This window comes from Alternaria rosae (assembly GCF_020736505.1).
Source record: "Alternaria rosae strain MPI-PUGE-AT-0040 chromosome Unknown BKA58scaffold_1, whole genome shotgun sequence".
In the NCBI taxonomy this organism is placed as follows: Eukaryota; Fungi; Ascomycota; class Dothideomycetes; order Pleosporales; family Pleosporaceae; genus Alternaria; species Alternaria rosae.
Window position 1 is genome coordinate 5,539,084 of NW_025763570.1, and position 22,752 is coordinate 5,561,835.

At 51.3% G+C, this 22,752-nt stretch overlaps 9 protein-coding genes across 9 annotated transcripts; 5 read left to right on the top strand and 4 right to left on the bottom strand.

The window, feature by feature from the left end:
* Window positions 1-78: 78 nt before the first annotated feature.
* BKA58DRAFT_36189 (uncharacterized protein) lies at window positions 79-674 on the bottom strand. Its single transcript, XM_046168797.1, has 2 exons — window positions 377-674; window positions 79-319 (listed from the first exon to the last, which is right to left on the bottom strand). The coding sequence occupies exons 1-2, from the start codon at window positions 522-524 to the stop codon at window positions 198-200; spliced, it is 270 nt and encodes an 89-aa protein (XP_046032297.1). The 5' UTR covers window positions 525-674; the 3' UTR covers window positions 79-197.
* A 2,817-nt stretch (window positions 675-3,491) lies between these two features.
* Window positions 3,492-4,502, bottom strand: BKA58DRAFT_397603 (uncharacterized protein; the record flags this gene model as incomplete). The annotated part of the gene is made up of 1 exon (XM_046171433.1): window positions 3,492-4,502. One exon carries the CDS (start codon window positions 4,500-4,502, stop codon window positions 3,492-3,494), a length of 1,011 nt encoding a protein of 336 aa, XP_046032298.1.
* A 1,047-nt stretch (window positions 4,503-5,549) lies between these two features.
* Window positions 5,550-6,473, top strand: BKA58DRAFT_397604 (uncharacterized protein; the record flags this gene model as incomplete). Its single annotated transcript, XM_046171434.1, has 2 exons — window positions 5,550-6,243; window positions 6,310-6,473. The coding sequence occupies 2 exons, from the start codon at window positions 5,550-5,552 to the stop codon at window positions 6,471-6,473; spliced, it is 858 nt and encodes a 285-aa protein (XP_046032299.1).
* Window positions 6,474-7,793: 1,320 nt separating this feature from the next.
* BKA58DRAFT_465236 (FAD binding domain-containing protein) lies at window positions 7,794-9,963 on the top strand. The gene is made up of 4 exons (XM_046174952.1): window positions 7,794-8,013; window positions 8,071-8,151; window positions 8,205-8,353; window positions 8,418-9,963. The coding sequence occupies exons 1-4, from the start codon at window positions 7,929-7,931 to the stop codon at window positions 9,888-9,890; spliced, it is 1,788 nt and encodes a 595-aa protein (XP_046032300.1). The 5' UTR covers window positions 7,794-7,928; the 3' UTR covers window positions 9,891-9,963.
* An 854-nt stretch (window positions 9,964-10,817) lies between these two features.
* Window positions 10,818-12,385, bottom strand: BKA58DRAFT_305316 (TLC domain-containing protein; the record flags this gene model as incomplete). Its single annotated transcript, XM_046167058.1, has 3 exons — window positions 10,818-11,315; window positions 11,367-12,113; window positions 12,200-12,385. The coding sequence occupies 3 exons, from the start codon at window positions 12,383-12,385 to the stop codon at window positions 10,818-10,820; spliced, it is 1,431 nt and encodes a 476-aa protein (XP_046032301.1).
* Window positions 12,386-12,711: 326 nt separating this feature from the next.
* BKA58DRAFT_36241 (UV radiation resistance protein and autophagy-related subunit 14-domain-containing protein) lies at window positions 12,712-15,141 on the bottom strand. Its single transcript, XM_046168809.1, has 2 exons — window positions 14,920-15,141; window positions 12,712-14,870 (listed from the first exon to the last, which is right to left on the bottom strand). Exons 1-2 carry the CDS (start codon window positions 14,986-14,988, stop codon window positions 13,038-13,040), a joined length of 1,902 nt encoding a protein of 633 aa, XP_046032302.1. The 5' UTR covers window positions 14,989-15,141; the 3' UTR covers window positions 12,712-13,037.
* A 76-nt stretch (window positions 15,142-15,217) lies between these two features.
* BKA58DRAFT_375053 (transcriptional regulation of mitochondrial recombination-domain-containing protein) lies at window positions 15,218-17,204 on the top strand. The gene is made up of 2 exons (XM_046169390.1): window positions 15,218-15,609; window positions 15,654-17,204. The coding sequence occupies exons 1-2, from the start codon at window positions 15,259-15,261 to the stop codon at window positions 16,839-16,841; spliced, it is 1,539 nt and encodes a 512-aa protein (XP_046032303.1). The 5' UTR covers window positions 15,218-15,258; the 3' UTR covers window positions 16,842-17,204.
* Window positions 17,205-18,778: 1,574 nt separating this feature from the next.
* BKA58DRAFT_375055 (Mss4-like protein) lies at window positions 18,779-19,861 on the top strand. The gene has a single exon (XM_046169391.1). It carries the CDS (start codon window positions 18,834-18,836, stop codon window positions 19,617-19,619), a length of 786 nt encoding a protein of 261 aa, XP_046032304.1. The 5' UTR covers window positions 18,779-18,833; the 3' UTR covers window positions 19,620-19,861.
* Window positions 19,862-21,039: 1,178 nt separating this feature from the next.
* BKA58DRAFT_465241 (uncharacterized protein) lies at window positions 21,040-22,635 on the top strand (the record flags this gene model as incomplete). The annotated part of the gene is made up of 4 exons (XM_046174953.1): window positions 21,040-21,519; window positions 21,590-21,805; window positions 21,857-22,006; window positions 22,054-22,635. The coding sequence occupies 4 exons, from the start codon at window positions 21,040-21,042 to the stop codon at window positions 22,633-22,635; spliced, it is 1,428 nt and encodes a 475-aa protein (XP_046032305.1).
* Between the last annotated feature and the right edge of the window lie 117 nt (window positions 22,636-22,752).

The following is a 22,752-nucleotide window of genomic DNA, read 5'->3' on the forward strand; positions in this document are numbered from 1 at the left end:
GACACGATCTATATGCCGCAAACCAAACAAGCAATCGCAAGATGCCATGCTATGTTACACGCGGTCTATACGTCTATGCCAAAGAGCACTCGCATGTATAGGTAATGACCGTCATCGCCGTCGCGATCGCTCATCGACGAAGAAGAGGAAGAAGGTGTCGGGGGTATCGCAGAAGTATGTAATCCGTCAAACATCGCTTAAACGATGAGAAGCTTCTCAACGTTCTCGCCCGCGCTGCGCTCGCTCATGCGGTTCCACGCGGCGTAGGTGAGGACACCGCAGGCGGCCCACATGACGGGGACGGCGGCTTCGGCGCCAGCTGGCAAATATGTTAGAACACTTTCTTTGTTTCTATTTCTTTCTTTTCATGACGTACTTGGGCGCTCGGCCTGCGCAGCCATCTCCATGACGCGTGCTGCACTGCTGGTTGAGCTGGAGGAGTTGGCGCGGATGGTGGCGGGTGCGATGCGCTTGCCGGCGAAGGCAGCGGTTATGGGGACGCGGGTGGCGATGCGTGCGAACATATTTGTTGATGTAGTGTGAGGTTTGGTGGAATTATCGAGTCGAAACAGCACTTTAAGTAATGACAAGTGGCGACGTGAGTAATCTCTGTGATGACACGTATAAACAAACGATAGTAGTCGTCGTACAGTAAATCCTCTTCAATGAAAGTGAACGTGGGTATTCGTAGTTTCGAGTGAATGCGGGGAAGAAAGAGGACACAGACACGGAACACGGTTTATATAAAGAAAGTGGGCCTGGGGAAGGTGTTGACAGGGCTGACGAGAAAGGAGGCGAGGCCGGAGATGGCGCGAGCAGAAAATTTAGGGGCGGTGAGCGATCCGTGCAGGGATGTGCCAGGTCGAGATAGGCTTGGCCGCCAGCACGTGAGTGGGTCGGGTGCGGAAATAGCAAATCTGAAGTCTGGGGTAGCTGTCACTTTTTGACGAAGTCATGGCCCTGGCATCACGAGGGCTGAACTCACGGTAGCAAGTCTCAAAGATGATGCATTCAATGTATTGCGACTGAATGCGACTGAGGTTGAGGCTCTCCGAGTTCCGCCCGGCCCTACTTCGCATCAAGCCGCAAAAGACCCTGCTTATGAGATCGGCACTGCGGCGCACCCCCGGCCTTCTAGACGAATCTACCGAGAATTAACCTGCCTTCGCCACCCCCAGCCTCAACAACATTTCGACAACAATTTTAGCCTACACTGTCTTATTCCCATGCATTCCAATAGTTCCGTCTTTGCCGTGCAGTCATCACCTTCCGCTGTAATACATACGATGGCCGTAAACCCTAGGTCGTCACTATCACCAAGTTCATCGGAATCTACTCATTCAGTTCTACAAACTTACTTCCACACGCGATACCGAGCGACAGCCGTCAAATCACACTATGAGTACACATAGTGTCCATCATCGACTTCTCTCGTTACCGTCAGGAAGACACGACAAGCCTCCGCTCATGCATTCTTCCATAAGAAGTCTTCAACCTTCTTCCCTCCGCATGCCTTCATGATGATCTCTCACATCGTTGCCATTGAGGGTCTCTCGGGTTATCATCTCACTGCTTAACATCGGCAGGTTCCCTAACAATGACGTCGTACATTGTAAGGCGGACACATGCTATCGCTGAAGGGATACTAACCTTCAGCGCTTCAATCACTTGAACCATTTCGTGAATACGATGGAGCTGCGGCAGCCACATGGCATATCCGAACTTCTTTGAAGCGAGCAGCAATCTCGAGCATTATCTTCGTACAAGAATCTAAGACTACAAAGCAGTTCACCCGAGCTATTGGGAAGTCGCCTTCGTACTCCGGCTGGATTACGTCCTGTGCACGACGAATAAGCTCCCATGGCGGGAAGCTAAGAAAGATGTTGTCCAAGCCTAGGCCCTTATCAATTCTTCGAGTCATCTTAAGATCGCCTATGACTTTGACCCAAAATTCTGGGCTGGGCGTGTAGAGGGTGATGAAGCTATCACATGCCGAACTGCCCATCGTGCCCATAGACATCCGCTGCTTTGCGCAATTAGCATGGCGGGGTTCTTCCTTGGGGCAGTGATAAGCATCGTGTGCGGTGTAATCGTTTGGCTGAAGATCTTCGCTCCACAGAACAGCTCAGAGATGTTGCAAAAGTTCATCTTTGGAAATTGCTTTCCTGCGAATACGACATCCTTGAACAGCGTGCGGAAGTAATCAAGGATCGGAATCTCGGGACAATCGCCAATCTGTCGTAACATATTGTAGAGATACATCGTCGCACCAAATAGTGCCTGCTTGTCAAGGATGTTGAAGGCACACGAAGAGCGTGAAATCCGAGATTGCGGACATGTAACTCCCCATCACCCAGAGAGTTTGCGAACAAAGGTCAAACGTCTTGTCGGATGTGAACGCGATCAACTTCCTCCTGAGTTTCCATGTGAGAGCAGCAACTTCGTCGTGGTAGAGCTTTCCTGAACTACTTTTGTAGGCTTTGTAAAACTGGTCCATAGCGCAAATCACCTCGTTCGCACGGCTCCAGAATGTCGCATCTTTGACACGATGTAGCCCATCTTTGCAATCCACTAGTCGAAAGAGATCTAGGTACTACATGGAGCTGAATGATCAAGACACGTATACTCAGATGGAAAATATTGGTAGATCGATGCATTCAACATGTGAAACTATCACCGAATCTTGAGACCACTCTCTATGATCACCACGCCCAAGCCTCAAATATCCTTTCACAAAAAGTCCTCCACCTTTTCATCGCCGCAAACCTTGACAACCGCATCGCGCAGTAATACCAATCCCTTTTCCTCTCGCAAGCCTCTCCATTGACCTGGGTACATCTGGTCCCAAACATCCACATGCTCTCTGACCTTCTCCAAATACCTGATGCCACATTCAACACGCTTCCTTTGCAGCATTCGCCACGGTATATGGACATGCACGGGATTCACTTTGAAGGTGTCCATGAGGAGGTGTGTGTAGTCTGGCTAGTTGCTTGGATCGATAGTATGTGTAGCGACTTCCTTCCAGACGTCGAGTATGAGATCCATAACGGCGAAGAAATTGATCCTTGCGAGTGAGAATGGACCTTCAATTTCCGGCATGATATAGTTTTTTGCGCGAAGCAATTCTACATAAAATAACTCATATAGATATCTTACATCATATTAGATAGCTAAGTCTAAGTGCTAGAACTCTAAAGTCGAGTTCTACCCTCTATTTCCTATCGCTTTTTACCGCTTCCGCTTAGATTCTAAAATTCTAGTAGAATTCCAGGTAGTTGCTTAGAGGTAGGTAGGTAGAAAGGTAGATAGTTTATCTAAGAACGACCTTCACAAGCAGAGTTCTAAAGCAATAGTTACTTCTATTTCTAAAAAACACTCTATGCAGTCAATCGAAGACCTGCGATACGCTTGTGCAGCTAAGCTCTACCTAGTAAGACCTAAATAAAGGAAAAAACAAGCCCTAATTTCTGCTTATACTAAGAGTGGTTTCAAACTCCATGCCAATTCCATCTAGCTGCAGCGAGATGGCCTCGAGTTTTACTAGTAGATATCCCAACAGCTAATCCACCAGTCACGTATAGAACCTCCTTTGACTGCCAATAGCCAAGCGCTATCGATGATGCGGATCCTAGGAAAGGACTACTGGCCGCGATACGCTGAGTTTTGTTTGCAATGTCGACCTCGACAATTTCGTTAGGGCCGTTTGTAGCTATCCAAGCACGCGTGCCCTGAGGGGAGATGGCGAAATCGTCTCCGTTGGTGATGTTCGTCGCAAGAATCTCAACCGCGCCAGTAGCAAAGCCAGTTGCAAGGGATATTGGAACCCTAGCAAAGAGCCCTTGGTCCAAGCTGGAAAAATATAGAGCATCGTCGTGAACGTGAATGCCATTTATTCCGACATGTAGACCTTCAGGCAAAGGATCAAACTCCGGCTCTTCCAGAACGATCTTGTAATCTCCGGTCTTGACGTTCAGTTTGTACACAGTACCGTTCGCCGAGTCGGAAATCAAAAGGTTGGTGGTATCATTCGTAGACAAGCCAGTCAGGCCGTTGAGTTGTCGTGCTGTACATAACTCCTGGATAAGAGAAATCTGGGCTGGCTGAGAGATGTCGCCAGAGGGTGTAACGGTGACGTTGCGCAGATCAATCTCCCAGACAGAGTTCGAACAGGTAGTCCCAGTCATGTTGGAGGAGATGACGTAAAACAAATCCCTCTGTAGCTCGGTAATGCCTAGTATACCTGTGAATGTGGGTATTCTGGCGATAGGTATAGGCAGATAGCTAGCGTTTGGTGAGATTTGGTGTAGCCAGGAAGAGACAACAGACGTGATAAGGACTTCGCCATTTTTTCGGACAGCGAGGTTTTCGAAAGTAGGAATGGTTGGGATGACATCAATAAGCCCGACGTCGAAGTTTGGTTGGGTTTCACACCGGTCTGTTGGTAGACACGTTGCCAATGCTCCTCCCAAAAGCAGAACAACCAACTTTCGCGATAGCATAATTATTGAAAGGTAGAGAGAAGAAAAACGTAGCTTTACTATTTTGAGGAGGAGCGTATTATATATATATTGGTGATCCGGGATGAGTTCCACAGTAGGACATAGCCAGCAGACGAATATCTTTGCAAGATCATATCCTAATTTCTTTCCCGGAGTTTAGGGCACCTCAAGGCCGCTCGGGATTAAAGTACACGACCAACGTAACAACTTCCTCATCACGTACCGCACGGGCAAGCCGATCACTTGAACGAGCTAACCAACACTGCCAAGATCACATCTGACGTTACACATCTCGTAATATGTTCATGCAAGAAGCGTAAGAGCGTTCAAGAGCCAGATCGGCGTTCTTTGAGATTTACAACTCACTTTTCGGTAACGAGTCACGCTATGATGGTGCTCAAAAGTGACCAACGAGAAATGCAGAAGATGACGCCGCAACCCACTAGACGCGACGCTACCCGGAAGCGAACTTTACGAGAGCGAGAACGATGTTCGCGAGAGCGAGAACGATTGCAGCAACGTCATGACATATCTAATCCACGATTGAAGCATTGCCGTTATGCAAGTCGAGTCCTTACTCTACACTCTGTCTAGTTCATTGTGCTCTTGTGAGAATTTCAACTCTCTCTGGCTGGAATTATCATTTTAATTTTTGGTGTTTTAACCCGTCTCTCTGCTGTCAATGCCTTCTTTGTAAATATGTTCTTGCCGTGCATTCTTTATTTTTCCCCTTCGAAGGTCTATCGCTTGACTATGACATATGAATTGGCTGACCTGGGCTAAGACTTGAGTCCCTTGGCAGCATCTGCTGGTAAGTAAGCAGAAATTTCTTTTTGGCTCTCGTAGCACGGCGATTCAACGGCGATTAGAAGCTACTACATTCATGCTCGAAGCTCCGGAGACAAGGTTAGTTAGCTCCGCTCACATGTAAAGCCGTTCATACATATCCATGCGCTTCTCAAGTATCCTTTAGACTTCTCTCAATTTTAGACAGACCGTTCCACTCGTTCCTGAATTACATTACGACGCAAAGCATATTCAACAGCAATGGCCTTCCCACCCTACACGAAGACATTCCACACAGCCACCTATCCCAGTATCGACCCTTCTCGCCCTGATCTCTCCACGGCAGGAAAGGTCGTTCTCATCACAGGTGGTGGTTCTGGTATTGGACCCCGCATAGCCCATGCATTTGCAACTTCTGGATGCACGAAGATCGCTATTGTTGGACGGACTGTTGCCAGCCTCGAGAAGACCAAACAAGAGATAGAGCGAGCCCATGCAGGCGTGACAGTCCATGCAGAAACTGCTGATATCGCCGATGCCAACGCGGTCAACAAAGCATTTGAGGGCGCCTCAAAAGCCTTGGGCAAAATCCATATAGTCATTGGTAACGCAGGTTACTTACCCGACACGAAGCCTATCGCACAAGCAGATCCTGAGGAATGGTTCAAGGGGATGACAATCAATGTCAAAGGAACCCTTAACCTTGCCAAAGCTTTCCTTAACTACGCCGCCGAGAAACCGACATTCGTACATGTCTCAACTGGTGGTTGTCACATTGAGCCCATGCCGGCAAACAGTGGGTACGCAGTAAGCAAATTGGCAGCCGCTAGGTTGATGGAATATTTTGCTTTCGAGAACCCGCAGGTCCGGGTTCATAATATTCACCCGGGGGTTATCAAGACAGACATGTACCAGAAAAGCTCTGAGGGTGGTTTGGATTTCCAGTTTGATGACAGTAAGTTGCCCAATCGTCTACTATATCTGTATGATTGAGCGGAAACTGTGCTAACATGCAATGTAGTCGAACTACCAGCTTCCTTTGCAGTCTGGATCGTCAGTCCAGAGGCAGAATTCTTGAGTGGCAAATTTGTCTGGTCAAACTGGGACGTGGACGAGTTGAAGGCCAAAAAGAAGCAGCTCCAGTCCTCGCAGGACCTTACGCTTGGTCTCCTGGGATGGCCTTAGATGCGATTGGATCATATAGATCACATTGTACAACGTGGTTCAGAAGCGAGCGGCCACCCCAACTCCATCGCAGCGCACGCGTAGCAACGCAGTACAACACTACAACAGATTACTATATTGTGCGCAATACTACAGTATTGTTTAGAAGTGTCGCTATTATCTGCATCCTCTATTTCTACCCTGCAAGTGTGGGAGTTGTGCCCAACCTTGCTGCAACGGCCGCAGCGCCTCTCTACGCGCATCCTCTTCGCAGTCGTCTCGCCGTCCTCACGCCTACCACCGTCCTTTTTAGCAATTAATTTAGATACGTCACCAATTATTTAAATCTCCTCTGCGCGTACGTACCGCATTTTGCAAGTCTTGCGCTTTGTAAGCATGTTAACAGCGTCTCGAAGGTAGCCTATTTCCACTTGCACTAACACTATATTATAAGCGATCTGCTGAGCCCCTTTACTTAGCTGCCCAATATGCTCATTTAATGAACTTAGTGATGACACTTGGTGCTTTTGCATGCGATTTCGAATTAGCGTAGATTGCGCCTCTATTCTCGCGGGCGTTCCGCGGTGTTTGCGCAGCTTACTGATAGAACACGTCAATCAAGGTCTTGGATCTACTGTACGAGAGAATGATCTTCATAAATAGATCGCTTTTCTTTCGAGCGTTAGTAGTCGCCTGTGGTAGGCTGCCCACGATGCGATCTTAGAGAGTAGAGCGAAGAGTGTTATATAGCTTCGCAACCTTGTAGACGCGTAATCTTCTATTGTTCTTGATCGCAATAGTAGTTAGGGCAAGTCTACAGTCTTTCTAAGGCGATAGGGGACGTTGCTGTCGTAGCATTGTCATTGTTGTGTAGAGAGTGGCGTTCATTTTGGTGAGGCTGGCGGATGAGTGGTGGAACACGTTAGCAAGCGCGTGGGACTAGAAGTCAGATGCTCTTGTGAAGTGCCAAGTAAGTCGACTGTCAGTTCGGGGTGCTCGGACATTTCGAAGACGCGAGAAGGCCGATAGGTTGAGATGGTTCAAACAGCGCCCAGCCAAGGCCAGACAAGTGTGAGGATACAACAAGCTAGCATTTTACCAAGCCTTTAGTCGCAGGAGTGAGAGCGAGAGCGAGAGTCGGTGGACTGTAAGCGCATTACCACCAGCGAAAGATTGCTTCCTTGTGTCACTTTATTTGACGCGTAGCTCACCTTGCAGTTGAATAAACGCTTAATTGGAACCAGGCGAGCTCGGCACACCGAAGTCCCGAAGACGCGAGAAGTGAGGCAATGTTTAGGTTCAACATTTTACAGTAATCTAAAGTATAGCCAGACTTCGAGACAACACTATACATATAATGCGTTGCTGCTCAAGTGCATAGCGTCAAGCATCGCATAGGATACTTTTTCTCTGGCTAAATTGTTCATTCTCACTCCTTTCTCAACCCACCCCCCCCCTTTCATCCAATCAGTGGGCATGGGGTCTCAGGTCCAAACAGATATCTTGATCATTGGAGCTGGGCCGGCTGGAGCAGCTTTGGCATCTTTCTTGGGCCAGAATGGTAACGAATATCTCTAATCTCAAGGTTATTGGATGACTACTGACCCAAAGATGGTAGGGTTAAGCGGGCTCGTGATATCGAAAGACTCTTCTACTGCCTTTACACCAAGAGCTCACGGATTTAATCCTTTTGCTTTCGGTAAGATAGCCCTAGAGGTGTTCCGTATGCCGAAACATGACTTATTCATCTAGAATGTCTCCGCGACATCGATCTTGAGGATGAAGGGTTGAGACTGGCAATTCGTGGCTCTACCCCTCTATCCATGCGATTTTCCCGAAACTTGATTGGAGAAAAAGAGTACGGGAGAGTCCTGGCATGGCAGGAGATGCCAGTCAGTGCGGTAAGCTCAACAGAATACCGACCAGTTAGAAGGGGGCTTGTCGACTAATCGCTGCTATAAACAGGGTCGAGTGAAGGAAACGACTCCATGCGAATACGTCGACTTGACTCAACGCCACATCGAACCACTTCTCCTCCGCTATGCCTCTCATCACAACTTTAAACATCGCTTCTCGACAGAACTTATCAAGGTGGAGCGTATCAGTGATGATCTTGGTATAGGATACCTCTGTGCTATTCAAGATCACATAACAAACCGGCACTTCAACATCCGTACCAAGTATCTTTTCGGTGCAGATGGGGGGCGAAGCCAGATAGCTCGTTCCTTCAATTTCAACTTCTCGATCACTCCAGGGGGCCCCAAGGCTTGCAATGTTCTAATTCGCGCAGAACTCGGTCATCTCTTAAAGGAGAAGCAGTACGCCGGCCTCCATTGGATGATCAAGCCCGACCGCAAGACCTTCCCTGGAGTCGTTGCTCACCTGCGCATGGTTCGGCCATGGAACGAATGGGTCATGGTTGCTTTTGGACCTGGCGGCACGAATCCATTCGAAGGACTTACTACAGAGAGCCCTGAGCTTGTTGATTGTTTCCGAGAGCTTGTCGGAGACGAAAATATAGATGTCAAGGTCCTGCAGATTGACCCTTGGACCGTCCGCGAAGCTGTTGCAAAAGAATACTCAAACAGCGAAAAGAATGTCTTCCTGCTCGGTGACGCAGCTCACCGTCACCCTCCCACATTTGGCTTGGGGAGCAACACTTGCATTCAAGATGCGTACAACCTAGCATGGAAAGTCGCGTATGTCGCAAAGGGCTTAGCTGGCCCCAATCTCTTGGAGTCGTATAACACGGAGCGGCAACCAGTCGGCGCAAAGCTTGTGCGCGAGTCCAACAACCAAATTCGCGCCAATTCCGAGATATGGGAAGCGCTGGGAATGACTGCTTCACCCGAAGAAGGAGTTAAGCAGCTGGAAGAGCTGACGCAGGCGACCGCTGCAGGCTCAGCTCGTCGAGTGCGGCTCCAAGAGGCTTTAGAGCAAAAGAGGCAGGAGCTAGAAAGCCTCGGAATGGCCTACAATCAGTGGTACACCTCTGATGCTGTATACCTGGACGACGAGGACAGCCCCAGGCCTACCTTGGAGGGCGACCCCATCGTGGAGGTGCAGATCAGCACATATCCCGGCAGTCGACTACCTCATGTCTGGCTCGATGGTGCTTCGCGCCATACATTGGAATCAACACTTGATCTCGCTGGGAAAGGCTCCTTTTGCTTGCTGGTTGGAGTTGGTGGGCAAGCTTGGAGGGTTGCGGCGGAAAACATTCGTAAAGCCACGGGCATTCCAATGGTCAGTTATGGCATCGGGCATGGCTTGGAATATACTGACATTCGCCGCGACTGGCATCGGAAGAGTGGAGTGGGAGAGACCGGATGTGTTTTGGTTCGGCCTGATAGATTCGTCGCTTGGAGGTCTGTTGGACAGCCCAACGACTGTGAGAAGAAGCTAAGGCAGGTACTCAATAAGATCCTGTCCAAGTGAAACCTATAGCTTAGTACACTCTATTCAATAGTACATAACGAAGTCAATAACAGCAGATGGATCGTATAAATCGATAATTGTTGACAGCAATTTCGCAATATTCTCTCCAGAATGTGGGCCTTTTAGAGGTGGGAGGGCAAGAAGGGCTGTTTGCAACAAACCATTGTAGGTACCTCACTGCAGCGCAATTTCACGCATCGATCAGGAGCCTCCGCCGGAGCGATACCATCGCTGCAAAAGCTGGGGTGGTGACTGGATGCACCAACTGAGCCATCCGTGGAACGAAGATGACTCCCCAGCCGCGCTAGCCCACATGCGGACCACCACACAGTGATCCTCCTTAGATATGGGCGGTGTCAGCAAATAAGACCCATGTTCCGTGGCTGGTCCGAATGTGATAATCGTGAAAGGCGGTTTCCGAGGGTACGCTGAGAGAAGAAGCCGCTCAAATTCCGCGCACGCCTGCAAACGTCATCGACAGGAGGGCAGCACAGCAATCGCCATCGCGACAGCCCAATGTCAGCAAACGACCCTGATAATCCATGGAAGATACGAATGCGGCAACGCCGATAGATGACTTTCGAGGGTCGCTGTGCAGAGATGCGGCTCAGGGTCTTCGCTCCGGCAGACGTCGCCGAGGGAAGCAGAGGCGCACTGGGGAGGAAGTCGCGACGGTGAACACCTCGTGCAACTCTAGACCAACGAGTTCAAGCAACATTATGATCATGTAATGAATCAATATTTGAAATACTCATCAACTGCGTTCTCACGTACGCATCAGAGAAAAAATACCTATACACAAACTCCACCCAATGCTTAGGCAGTCGAATATCTGTCCAGCGCGCAACAGTCCCATCACTAAACCCCGTTTCCAGTCCTGACCCAACATCACCCATTTCATCCCATTAGCACCCCTCTCATCCCTCATTATGACTTCCCACCCTTCCGTTGCTTAACCCTCGACCCAATACTATCCGCCCCACTGCTCATCCCCGGCACGCCATTCGCCGGCGTACTCGGCGCCTCCTCAATCCTGTCCATGTCCTTCTCGACTTCCACATCCTCCTTGATCAACTTCTCCTTCTCCTCAGTCTCCTCATCCGTCGGCGCATACTCACTGCGATCATCATCCGCATCTTTGTACACCAAAAATCTATACGCGATCCTGCAGATGAAGAACCACCAGAAGAGGTTGACTGCCTGCAGCGATGCGAGCAGAGCGAAGGTAATGTACTGACTGATCCAGCACTTGTATTGTTGCGTTTCCCAGTTGAGTTCGAAGGGCCCGACGGTTTTGAAGGTGGTCAGGATGGAGTAGATGATTTTGAGGTTGATGTAGTGACGTGTGTAGCCCCAGATGACCATGAAGACGAAGAAGTAGGGGCCGACGATGGGGGAGTCGATGTAGTTCAGGCATTTGGATGTCTGATCGTGTTAGTAAACCAATCTTGAAGTTGGAGAGAATCGCAAACTTACAGCCAAAAAGAAATCGCTCACGTCATGCGTGATGTACACTGCAATTCCCATGTACGTAAAATGAAACCTGTAGCTCAACCAAATCAAGCTCACAGTAATGACATGATGCGCAACCAACTCCTTAAAGTCCTTCCGTGGCTTCTCCAGCATAAGCAACAGCACAATCGCCTGCTGCGCCCAGTAACTCGCTTGAAGGAGATAGTACGCCTTGACAACCGCCTCGTGCGTGCGGTGCGGAAAGCCCTCATACATGCCAATAGGGTTGAAGTACCACACAGGCGTGCGACTCATGATCCAGATACCAAACGGCCCGTACAGCGCAAAGTACAGCGCCGTGTACGCCTGCTCCATGAACCTCGACTGTTTATCCCTGTTCCTGATCCCGAACCGAATCGCAATCGGGCGAATGAGTCGCTGCATGCAGAACTCGCGGGTGAAGCTCAGCACGATGATGTAGAAACCGACGAAAGCGAAATCACGCCCGCCCTTGCCGTAGTGAACTGGGCCATTGGGGTCCGCGCGGACGTGGGCGGGGATGAGCGGGTCGTCGCGTGCGAGCGGGTAGGACAGGAAGAGGCAGGCGGACAGCGGGTTTGACTCGTAGGGGTAGATGAGGTAGAGGGTGACGATTGTGAGGCCGATGATGAGGGGGAGCAGCCAGGTATGACGGATGCACTGGCGCTTGAATTTGGAGAGGTAGCGGCGTGTTGTTCGTCGTTTGGAGCGGCGGGCGGATTTCTCTGGTTTCTAGGAGACGTTATTAGCGAATGTCCTTGGCACTGGTCCGTAACAAAGTACTTGATCGGTGTCAGGGTAAGGAAAAAGTAACTCACCGAGTCCATGCTCGTCGGACTGTTCAGCGGCGGGGTGCTCGTGCGGTGTGTTGCGAGCGCCGGTACATCGACATCGCCAGGTACATCGGAACCAAGCGCACTAGATTTCCTTCTCCGTCTTGCGGCACCGTTGACCCCCGTGTTATGTGGCAGTGCGCCGTTGAGGGGAGGAAACGGTTCCGTCATTGTGAGGTTGAAGAGAGGCGTTGATCCGCACGCGGGAAGACAGGGTCGGTAGTCGCAATATAATGTACCGTATGTTCAGAAGAAAGAAAACACCGCCCAGTATCACAGGAAGCTCCGAAGAAAAGCCTGCGGCACAGAAGATATAAAAGCGGATGCGTCGCCTTCTCCTTTCTCTGGCTTTCCCGAGGCTCGCCGCAAGTCAGGCCTCGCTGGCTCGACGTCCCAAGCAATTTCCGAACGGTGCAGTGGAGCGCTTGGCTTTCCGTAGCGCGTTGATCTGCCATGTAGCCAGGGGTATGTCTTATGTCAGCGGCGTACTCGCTTAAAACTTCTATGGAGAGATGCGATTTGAATCCAATTCAGGACGAGTGAACAGTGAAGATGCTTTTTGGACCCCGATGGAGGATGATCCGGCACCCGTCGGCGGGGTCTAGGATTTGACAGAAGAACAGCGACGTGCGTCACAGGTACATGGACCAAGCAATCGAGATACGGGGATGATGGGGCGGGAAGCCACCCGGACCAAAAGCAACGGTAATCTCGAAGCTTATTTCGCTGATTATTGGTGTTTTGTATTTACATGGCTGCAGTCACCTACTAACGCAGCTAGACTACACACTTCATACCCATGAACACATCTTCGCTTATGCCGCTATGCTGCAGGTCTTAGCCTGCTCCCTGCATGACTATGTGCTTGAGTAGGCGCACCATTTGCTTTTATCTCCAGCCTTTTCCCCGCAATCTCAAGATTCTTCTTCAATTCAGTTGTGGGTGTGCCAACGCTGCTCGCTGTGACTGTACTATCCATGCTCCCTTTTCTGGAGAGTACACCATCCTGCCGCAACAAGCCTTTGATGCCACCCGCCTTCCGCGCTGGAAGCTCGCCTTTCCCAGCCGTAGCGACGTAAAGTAGGTACTTCAGATTCGGTAATGTGTGGCGAATATCGACGGGTCGCAGGCCGAGAGAGTTGGATAGGATTTCGATGTTTTTGTTGAGGAGGAAGACACCGTACTCGAAGCGATACCTCACAACATTCTTCATGTAGAGAGGGTATGTGCGTTGGGGGTTCTGATTGGCCTGCGTGACGGCAAGTGGATCATCAATGGTCGATGTTGAGCCGTGTGGTGATATTGGATACGGTAATATGACAGACAGATAGGGCGACAGCGAGTTGACGACTTGAGCGACGTAACCTAGTGCTGCGGAGGTCACGTCCGGATTTACTTCGTCGAAATGAGAGTTGGGTAAGGGGACGCCTCGTATCGTGAAGGCGAGCGCTTTGCCTTGAACAGGCTCGATAGGGAATATCCTGAGGAGGTCTTCGCAGACCCTCCGCCGTTGGCCAGTGATGTCCTCGCCAGCCTTCTCTATGAGGTCTTTGCTCTCCGTACACTTGGCTCTCTCTTCAGTCAGCGCAGTCTCAGCTTGTGCTTGCAAGTCTCGTCCTGCTTGCATCTTGTCCCGTCGGTACTTGATGTTGGCTTGAAGCTCGTCGCGTCTTCTTCGTGCTGCCACCATTCTTCGCTTCTCAGCAGTCACCGCAGCCTGGACGGTCCGCAGACTTTCCTCCGTCTCGGCGACCGACTCAACTGTGCAGATGTCCTCCTTGTTTGCCGCAAGTATGCCCTCAATCTCGTCGGCGATCCGGTCTCGCGTAATCAGCGCATCCTGAATACAGTCGTCTAGTGTTGACAGTCGCATTAGGGCGTCGTATGACGAGGAGGTAAGGGCTTTCCCGTCGGGATTATTCTTCGGCGGCGCGAGGAGCTCAGGGCGCATTCGCTCCTCTACCGGCAGATCCGTAAAGCTGGTGTAGATTCCGTCCGTCATGTGGAAGAGTATGCAGTTCTGCGGGAGTGGGTGTCTGAAACTTCCGAGAGTCCTGCCAATGAACTGCAACGACCTGAACTGCACTGTGTAGTCCAGGAGGTACTGCCAATCCTGCATCGTCTCGCTCTTCGCCCACACCCTCACGGTGAGTTTATCCAGTCGCGTGACACCAGGGCCACAGGGTCCGAGGTCGAAGAACTTGAAGTTTGGATTCATCGCCTTTTCCGCGACTTCGGAGATGTATACCGGGTCGTCCTGGTCCTCTACATGCAGGCTGAAGAAGGTATCCGCCATGCGCCCTGCGGTAATGTCTTCTAGCTTCTTCTGGCGGAACAGCGGGGTCGCATTGGTCCACTCCATAGTTGAGCGCCTTCTCAGTCCCCTTCCATATCCGGGTCTGATGGACGTGTTCGGAGTCATGGGTTCGCGCAAGCTGCCATTGCTGCGCCGCGTATCCTCGGGTGAGGTGAGGTCGCTTGAAGATCGCGAATGCGCCAGGCCCCTGCTCTCCCTCAGAGCCAGCGCCTTGGTGGGCGATTTGAGTGTACTCGGTATAGCCTCATCGTCGATGGTCCGTCCGCGCGACTTCGGGGGAGATAGACTAAGCGTGAGGTTGCGGATGGTGATGCCTTGGAGGTGCCTAAGCTTGCGATTCTGGGTGGACTATCAGCAACTACAACCCTTGTATCCTCGACGCGCATACATATGCAAGCAGCCACGGGCGCTCACGTGGTGGAGACTTGGGCTCGGCTGCCTGGGAGTCGCCGGCCATTACGTCGCTGGTCTGGTTGATAGGCGGGTGCGGGAACAGGAGATTTTCGGGCAAGTTCTCATCGGAGCATTTTTATGAGTAACATCCAGCGCCCGAGCAATTGCAATGGCGCAGCGCATAGTAGAAGCTTGCCGGGTGATTGCGCGTTGGGAGTTCCAGGTTGTCGTATTGGATCAAGCGGACCTCCGCGGCCTGGCCCGTGCTTTTTGAGACTCGCAACTTTCATCCACCAACATCGCCGGCGGCCATTGGCATCACCACCCCGCCGCCATGCCTCGATCTCTTGCCCGGCTGCGGTACAAGCCGCCACTACAACCCATCTCCTTCGCCAGCCCCACCGCCGTCAGCCGTGTCACCCCTCAGCATGTTGCGCACATGCAAAAGCAAATAGCCGCTTATGTTGAAAGGCAGTCAAATCCACAGCACCTCCGCCTCCAAACCGTCGTGAACGAAAAGGCGAGACGGCAAGCGACCGGTCAGCATGTCATCTCGCCGGTCAAGCCCTACACACTACGTGACGTGGTAGACCCAGAAGGCACTGCCAAGCACGGCGAGATTATCTACATTTTCCGCAACACCAGGTCGAACCAGATTATCTACTCGCTGCAGGAACTCTTGGATGTATGAATGACGTGCCAATCGCTTGGTCTTTGCTAATTTTGTAGAACCACCACCTCGAACAACTTCCCTTCATCGGCAAGCACTCTAAACCACCCGCCCTACGTCCTGACGAATGGGTGCCCCACTGCGTCCTCACCTTCCCTACCCCCAGCCAAGGCTACAATGCTTTCCGCAAGCTACGCGAATTCCGCAGACTGCACGAGACTGCCTGGGACAAGACGAATCCCGAATTCAAGCGCATGGATAAGAAGACGAGGGTCAAGAAGATCATGGACCAGCGCGCCAACACCAGCGCCGACTTGGCCGAGGTGCTGCGGATACAAGAGGTGCATGGAGCCCAGACGACGGAAGAGCAGTTAGAGCAAGAGAAGAAAGCATCGGCTTTCCTCGACAAGCGATGGGAACAGATCGATGCCCTGGCGAATGCGGGGCTGGCCAAGGCAAAGCCCACGGACAACGTCAAGTGGCTGCAGGGTCAAATACGGTCTATGGATCTGAAACTGAAGATGAAGCACAACCAGAGCGAGGCCGACCAGAAGAGCATAAAGGCTGCTAAGGAGAGTCTCGAGACCCGCCTGGGGAAGCTACAATACGCCCTGCGAAAAGCGGAGCAGTTCAAGAACCTACAAGAAGACCTCATCAAGCGAGCGGCGCCCGCAAATGAGCTCGGTGCGGAGGTGAAGCTGAAAGAGCTAAAGGACCAAGCCCGTATTCTACAAGAGGCATTCGACAACCCCGACCCCACGCGCTCCCAGGAAGACCTTGAGATGGATCGCGAAATTCTCGCAGGTCATCGCAGTGAGATCACCACCCTCGAGCAGGCCTTCGAAGCAAAGGCCCAGGCCGAATCCCGCGATCACTACATCGCCCGCTCCGTCTTGCCCAAAGCACTAAAGACCCCACCCGTCAAGCCCTACACACTGGAAGGTGTGAGTGTACGGTGGGCCGACATGCAAGACGCCCTCTACGCAGCCGGCAAGTGGCCCGCAGCCATCGAGCACGAGCCCTTGGAGATCAACAAGGCCCGCGGCGAAACGTTATTGCTTTCAGCCGAAGAGTACGAGGTCGAGAAGCAAAATGAGATTGGAAGGGTCATGGATGCGCTGAATCTGAGGGAAGGGGAGTATCTGGAAGAGAAGGATGGGTTGAAGAGCTCGTTTGATAGCCCGGCACTCAAGAGCGGGATTGCCATGTCGATACCGCGGGATGCTTTTAAGAGGGCGACTGTGTAGAGTGGGGTGTATAGTATGTAACAAGACAACGCGTAAATGTATTTGTGGGTGCTCAAATGGACTGATTTGTTGTTGAAGCGTTCTCGTTCACGTGTATGGGACTGATATAGCTGCTGTGCAATCTACTTGGCTTCCGCTGTGTTACGCTACAAGGTCTCGACAAGAGGTCTTCTGGTGACACCAGCCACATTGTCGACTTCAAAGGCCCTGGCTAGGAGACCTTCATCGGCGACTGCGTAGTTGTGACCGCCTGACATGACGTGTAAGCTGGTCGCAGGATGCAGTGTCGAGAAGTCTTACAAGACCTTCGCGCGCAGCCTTCACCTACGGCGTAAGCGCCCTCTGCGAGCCTGGGCCTCTTGCTTGGCCCCTCATCCTCTTGTTCGTCTTGTTATCCTTCTGCGGCTTTCCTCGCCTCTGCCTCTTCTTCCTGGCTTATCGCTTCTGCACCCATCTCCCTGTATCGCGCGTACGGTATGTACGGGACCTTGCCAAACTATGGAACGTGCGGCGGAATCTCCACCTCGGCTCCCTTTGCGGTTCGAAGAGCCGCCATGATCCTGTCGATGACGCGTAACTTCTGCAGTGCGCCAGTATTGATGATTGCGTCCGCGAAGCTGTTGATGCAGGGCAGCACCCAGATGTGGACCAGCTTTTCCTGACCAATTCGCACACCGCGTCGCTCGATTTAAAGCGTATCGAGGGAGTTCCACCATGGCTGCAAAGTTCAGGTTGGTATAGTTGTAGCGATAGTGTTGTATGGAATCTACTTACTTCCACAAAGACTACTTGTGATGCTTCATTGATGGTGAACCCGATGCCGTCGGCCTTGGCCTGGAAGCCAATGGGTGTCGTTGCACGCGATACAAATTGCCACCGGTGTAAGACGTCATCCTTCTCTTAAGTGCTCAGGGAACCAGAGTAGATCGGCATATCAATCGAGTGCCGGCGTCGAAACGCTTCTGCAATGATGACTAGGCCCATGTAAATCTGCTCCGTATCATACTCTTTTCGTCCGAGTAATGTACCAAAACCGTGCGGTATAGCTCCAGCAGCTTGATGCGTTGTGAGGTGAAAATATTCATGTGGTTCATCCTTGCCACTCGCTTATAACATTTGGTGTTTGGTGCCTATCTTGTTCTTGCGCTTCTTCCCACTCTTCTTCGTTTCTTTTCACGGTGTCGTAATTGCCGTTTGTCCATCTTTTCGTTCTTCATCTTCTACCTGTTCTTGGATGGACTCAGCGGTATCGTCATCCATCGTTCCACCAGAGGATGACAGAACACATCGCTTACCGCCTACATTTACGCCACTTCGTGTAAATGTGAATACCACGATCTTATTTAGAGTATACATTGCTATGTATACTCTCCTAAGTCAAGGACAGAATACCACGTATGCAGCAATAGCTACCTCAAGAACCTCTTTACTAGGACGCCAGCCACTTTGTCGACTCCAAAAGCCTTGATGCTGGTAGTTCCACTGACGGGTATGGGGTTGTAGCCGTCAGCATGAGGTGTGGTTTCCTTGCAAGATGCGCTTTCCGGCAATCCTGCGACCTTTCCAAGTGCATGCTTCGCTCAGGACATACGGGTACGACCATGTACTTCCTGATATCGTACAGGACTGACGGCATAAGTCGCTATACTCTGCCGCATGCAAGCGGCCAGTCGTCAAGTGTCCCGTGAAATTCCATAGCCCTCATGCCGTCGTCAAGCCCCGTGTCATAATGTTCCTCTGCAAGCTAATCTGGAAGGAAGTCGTTTCTCATTGTGCTGCTCATCAAATCACCGTCTAATGTTACTGGCGAACTCCCAGCATTATCTTGAAGTTGCGACGCCTCCGCACGAAAATCAACGCTAATCTCGAAATGCCCATTAGCGGCTTGGTCGCTTACTACGTCACAGCCCTGATCGCCTACATGTCACCCCGCCTCCAGCTTATCAATCACTGTCAATCCAGCCGAACCGGCTCCGTACGACGAGCACCACCATGTCCACATCGAAGCCTTTCCCAGCGCTAAGTGGCGGCTGCGTCTGCAATACCATCCGCTATAGGCTCCTTACAGCCCCGCTCTACTGCTACGCCTGCCACTGCATGGACTGCCAAAAGCAGACAGGCAGCGCCTTCTACCTTAGCCTGAACATCGAGTTGTACAACATCGAGATCCTATCTCCAACGAAGCCTTCATTCCTCAGTCGAGAAGTCAAGCCAGGCATTGTCGATCGGTATGCCGAGTGTCCGCAATGTCGTGTTCAGCTTTGGGCTAGTAACCACCTGAGTGAGGCAGTTGTTGAGCTGAGAGTCGGCACGTTAGACTTTCCGTCACTTATGGAACCTGACATTCACATTCATGTGGAGAGTAAATTGGATTGGGTCGTGTTGCCGAAGGGCGCGAAGATGGCGCAAAGAGGCCATGATTATAAGCAATCGTGGCCCAAGAGCAGTCTCAAAAGATTAGATATCTGCCTGAAGAGAGCGGAAGAGGTGAAGAAGAGAAGGGCTGCTGCGATGAACGAGAGTGCTCATGGAATGAGTGGAGATGAGAAGAATGCGGAGGGAGTTGTGGCGGTTGAGGGAAGTGGAGAGGGTGACAAGACGCCTACCGCGGGCGATGTTGGGGGCAACGATGACGATGAGGCCGAGGATCAAAAATTCAGAGAGACAGAGAAGGCATTACTGGAGCGTTTGGAGCGTCTGAGTCTGAAGCTGCAGAATGAGGAAGGCACGAAGAAGACGGTGGATACATGTCTTGAGGACTTGAAGAAGAGCTCATAACACGGTGCAAAAGGTCGCCAAGAGCTTTGAAGAACGTGCGCAATCTTCACCTTTTCACGGTGTCTCAATTGCGATTGATATGTGTACTGTATTGTTTTTGCAGGTCGGGATGAAAGGTTATGATGGCCTTGCTGCATGTAGACGTATTCGAGTAAGCGCTTCACCGGTAAGGCAGGTGGCATAGCCTTCGCGTTTGCCTGTACAACTGATGGTACGGACATCATGTCTTGCACTTCATGGACGCATCGTTGAGATTGCCCGATTTGCCAACTGATTGTCACCGACTTACTCTAGCTGCCGGATATTGAGGCTTTCCTGACTTGTGTTAGGGAGCGGCGTCGTATCGTAACCGACAATCAGGCTGTCATCATGAGCGACCCACCTTCGGACGCAACACCGCCAATTTACGTGAACCACCCGTTGTGGAGTCGCTTCCTGCACTGGTTCACAATACTACCTAAGAACAAAGGCTTGACCCGCACTAATAGTCTTGTTGCCGCCGCGTACGATGCAGACGAGGGGAAGAGACTGAGTACACTCCTAGAGCATCAGTACCCCCGGATCCTGCTTGATAATCATGTCTTGAAGCCTCCGTCCAGAACTAAACCTCCGCGACTGACACTGGCCGAGATTAGGATGCTATATTTCATGCAAAGTTTTGTACGCGTCGCACGCATAGGTAAAGGAGAGCAAGTATTACGCGAAGATGATCTAAAGTCCGCCATTATTTTCCGCATGAGAGCCAAACAAGAGACTGGCTTCCCCGCAGTCGCTACGTACACCGACGGCCAAAAGCACGTGATGAGGGCCAAATGGATCGATCTCAAATATGCAAGATAGCGCTCCATCGAGGCTGCCCGCAATGCCAAAGACAAGGCCAGGAACCTTGAAGACGCCGACAACGAAGTCGCGACGCGCCCGCCAGGACGGGCGAACGTCTGATCATGGCTGACTATTGGCACATGGTTTACGAGATACAATGGGCCGGTCAAGGACACGACTACAATTAGCGATCATCTGGATAACTACATCGATTGTTGTACACCTCATTTTAGAAGGTACACGCTGACTTACCCAGTACAACGGTGTGACGATATTATGTTCCTTATTCTGGAACAATGTTACTACCTCAGGACTTCAAGTAAACTTCGAGCTTCTGATCCAAGTACAAGCCACCCTTTCAATACACGTTCTATTCGGAACAGCCCTAGAATTGACCAGCCAAGATCGAAGGCACGAAATCCTCTTGGTTGTCTCATTCCGTTGTCAAAACAGCCAGGTAAAGGTGAAAGCGGAGGTGACTTCGCATTTGTTGTGGCAGCCACTAACGGGGGCGTTAGGATATATACATGCACTCACTCAACACCGAATCACTCTTCATCCTCTCACAACACTCACGTCGCAAAGACCCCAGCACAAGATGGAGCCCGTCATCGGTCCTCCACGCCGGTATGCATTCAACCTCGCTCTGATTGGCGTCGAAGCACCAGTTCTCCAGGACCATACACTACTTCGCGTGCAGAACTGGAGCTCGAGCGCAGCAACTGCGGACGGACGTGTTGAAACAGCAGCAGAAGCCTCATCAGAAGAGAAGACGGTGGCGGACAACGACCAAAAAGATCTAGGTCTTTGGGTCGGCGTTCGACCAGCCAGGGCCGATGTGCTGCGCCAACAAGCTGCCGAGCCTGTCGGTAACTACACCGAGACGCAGGTGGCTCTGGCTAAACTCAAGACCATCACGATCAAAAAGGCTTCATCAGTAGATTCAGTCATGCGCCTCAACAGTGTTCTGATCTGGTCATTGCAGGACGGCATGACACAGGTGGTAGTCCGGTACAACTCTATGCACGCAGATCGCCTGCTAGTCTACGAGCTGATCAATCGCGACCCGTTAACCAATGTAAGTTCACCTAACTTCAATCCAGGCTGTAATAGACGGTCTAAATAGCTCAATCACTCACTCTCACCAGCTATGTGAGGCACACCCCATCAAATCTTTGGACTGTTTCTTCTTCCGTCGGTACCGAGACGACAGCTTGTCTACATGGGTCGATCGGCAGAAGGACTGGACTCAGCTGACCAAGGAACACCTCGCAGAACATTTCAACACGTCTCTCAAGAATGGAGGCTTCCGCCCTGCAAGGTCACATGCGCGTGTTGAGTTCCCGCCCGAGATCAGCCAGTGCGTCGACCTCCAATCGATGGCAAACCAGTACGCTGTGACGGGCGCCCCTTAGCTACTGGACGAGATGGAGCGCGCCATCTTGGGATCGGAGGACGACTTCAAAGATGCAAAGATCCCTCAGCTTATCGCCATCTATCATCTTATGAATCTAGATCACAGGTTCGAGGATTCCGACGCCAAAGAGGCTCACCGCTGGCTCATGGTACGTTTGAACAGTCATGCACGGTGTAATAGTGCTAATAACAACAGGATATATTCCCTAACCTGACGAAGACTGGCGCTCTGACACCCGACAAAGTCTCCAAGTACGCCGCATACCTCCGCAATACCGATACCCGCGTTACCTACGGCGACATCCGCACAGGCTTGGGGGCGTACCTCTATCTAATCGACGACGAGATGTATGCTACAGCTACCAACTCTGCGATCGCCAAAGAAATTGCGCGAATGCGCCTCTACTTCCACGAGGAGCTTCAGGGACCACCTCGAAAGTGCAACAAGGTGGATATCAACTTAGAGCACTGGCTCAGCGACCACGTGAAAATGATGCAATGTATCGTGGACGCGCACGTCGACTCTCTTGTAGGTATCGTCGACTACCACGGCACAGAAGCATGCCCCGACAACCTACATGACCTCTGGGAAAACGTCGGAAACTCGCCTGATACCGACAGTGCCAAGTTCTTCGCCAAGGAGATAGTCGCAAAGTGCGACGTCACGACCAAGAACCTCGAGGAACACATCAAGATGTGCAAGCAAGCGCTCAAGGACCTTGCTAACGTGAGCGACGAACCTGATAAGGAGGACGAAAGAGATGAGGAGATGGGCTGAGATGAATGGTCAGTGGGCGGCGGATGGGAAGTAAGGGTTGACTTTGGGGCAACGACAATACTGCAGGCTGTATTCAACTCTTTCTAAAAGGCAGAAAAGCTAAGGCTGGCTGAGACA

What these genes read in the sequence shown, in the direction of transcription:
- BKA58DRAFT_36189 (XM_046168797.1), bottom strand. Translation starts at nt 524, where the DNA reads ATGTTCGCACGCATCGCCACCCGCGTCCCCATAACCGCTGCCTTCGCC. An exon ending in TGCGCAGGCCGAGCGCCCAA is followed by an intron (nt 320 to 376) that starts GTACGTCATGAA and finishes CATATTTGCCAG; the next exon opens with CTGGCGCCGAAGCCGCCGTC.
- BKA58DRAFT_465236 (XM_046174952.1), top strand. Translation starts at nt 7,929, where the DNA reads ATGGGGTCTCAGGTCCAAACAGATATCTTGATCATTGGAGCTGGGCCG. An exon ending in ATTTAATCCTTTTGCTTTCG is followed by an intron (nt 8,152 to 8,204) that starts GTAAGATAGCCC and finishes TTATTCATCTAG; the next exon opens with AATGTCTCCGCGACATCGAT. An exon ending in AGGAGATGCCAGTCAGTGCG is followed by an intron (nt 8,354 to 8,417) that starts GTAAGCTCAACA and finishes TGCTATAAACAG; the next exon opens with GGTCGAGTGAAGGAAACGAC.
- BKA58DRAFT_36241 (XM_046168809.1), bottom strand. Translation starts at nt 14,988, where the DNA reads ATGGCCGGCGACTCCCAGGCAGCCGAGCCCAAGTCTCCACCACGTGAG. An exon ending in GCCCGTGGCTGCTTGCATAT is followed by an intron (nt 14,871 to 14,919) that starts GTATGCGCGTCG and finishes TAGTCCACCCAG; the next exon opens with AATCGCAAGCTTAGGCACCT.
- BKA58DRAFT_375053 (XM_046169390.1), top strand. Translation starts at nt 15,259, where the DNA reads ATGCCTCGATCTCTTGCCCGGCTGCGGTACAAGCCGCCACTACAACCC. An exon ending in CGCTGCAGGAACTCTTGGAT is followed by an intron (nt 15,610 to 15,653) that starts GTATGAATGACG and finishes CTAATTTTGTAG; the next exon opens with AACCACCACCTCGAACAACT.
- BKA58DRAFT_375055 (XM_046169391.1), top strand. Translation starts at nt 18,834, where the DNA reads ATGTCCACATCGAAGCCTTTCCCAGCGCTAAGTGGCGGCTGCGTCTGC.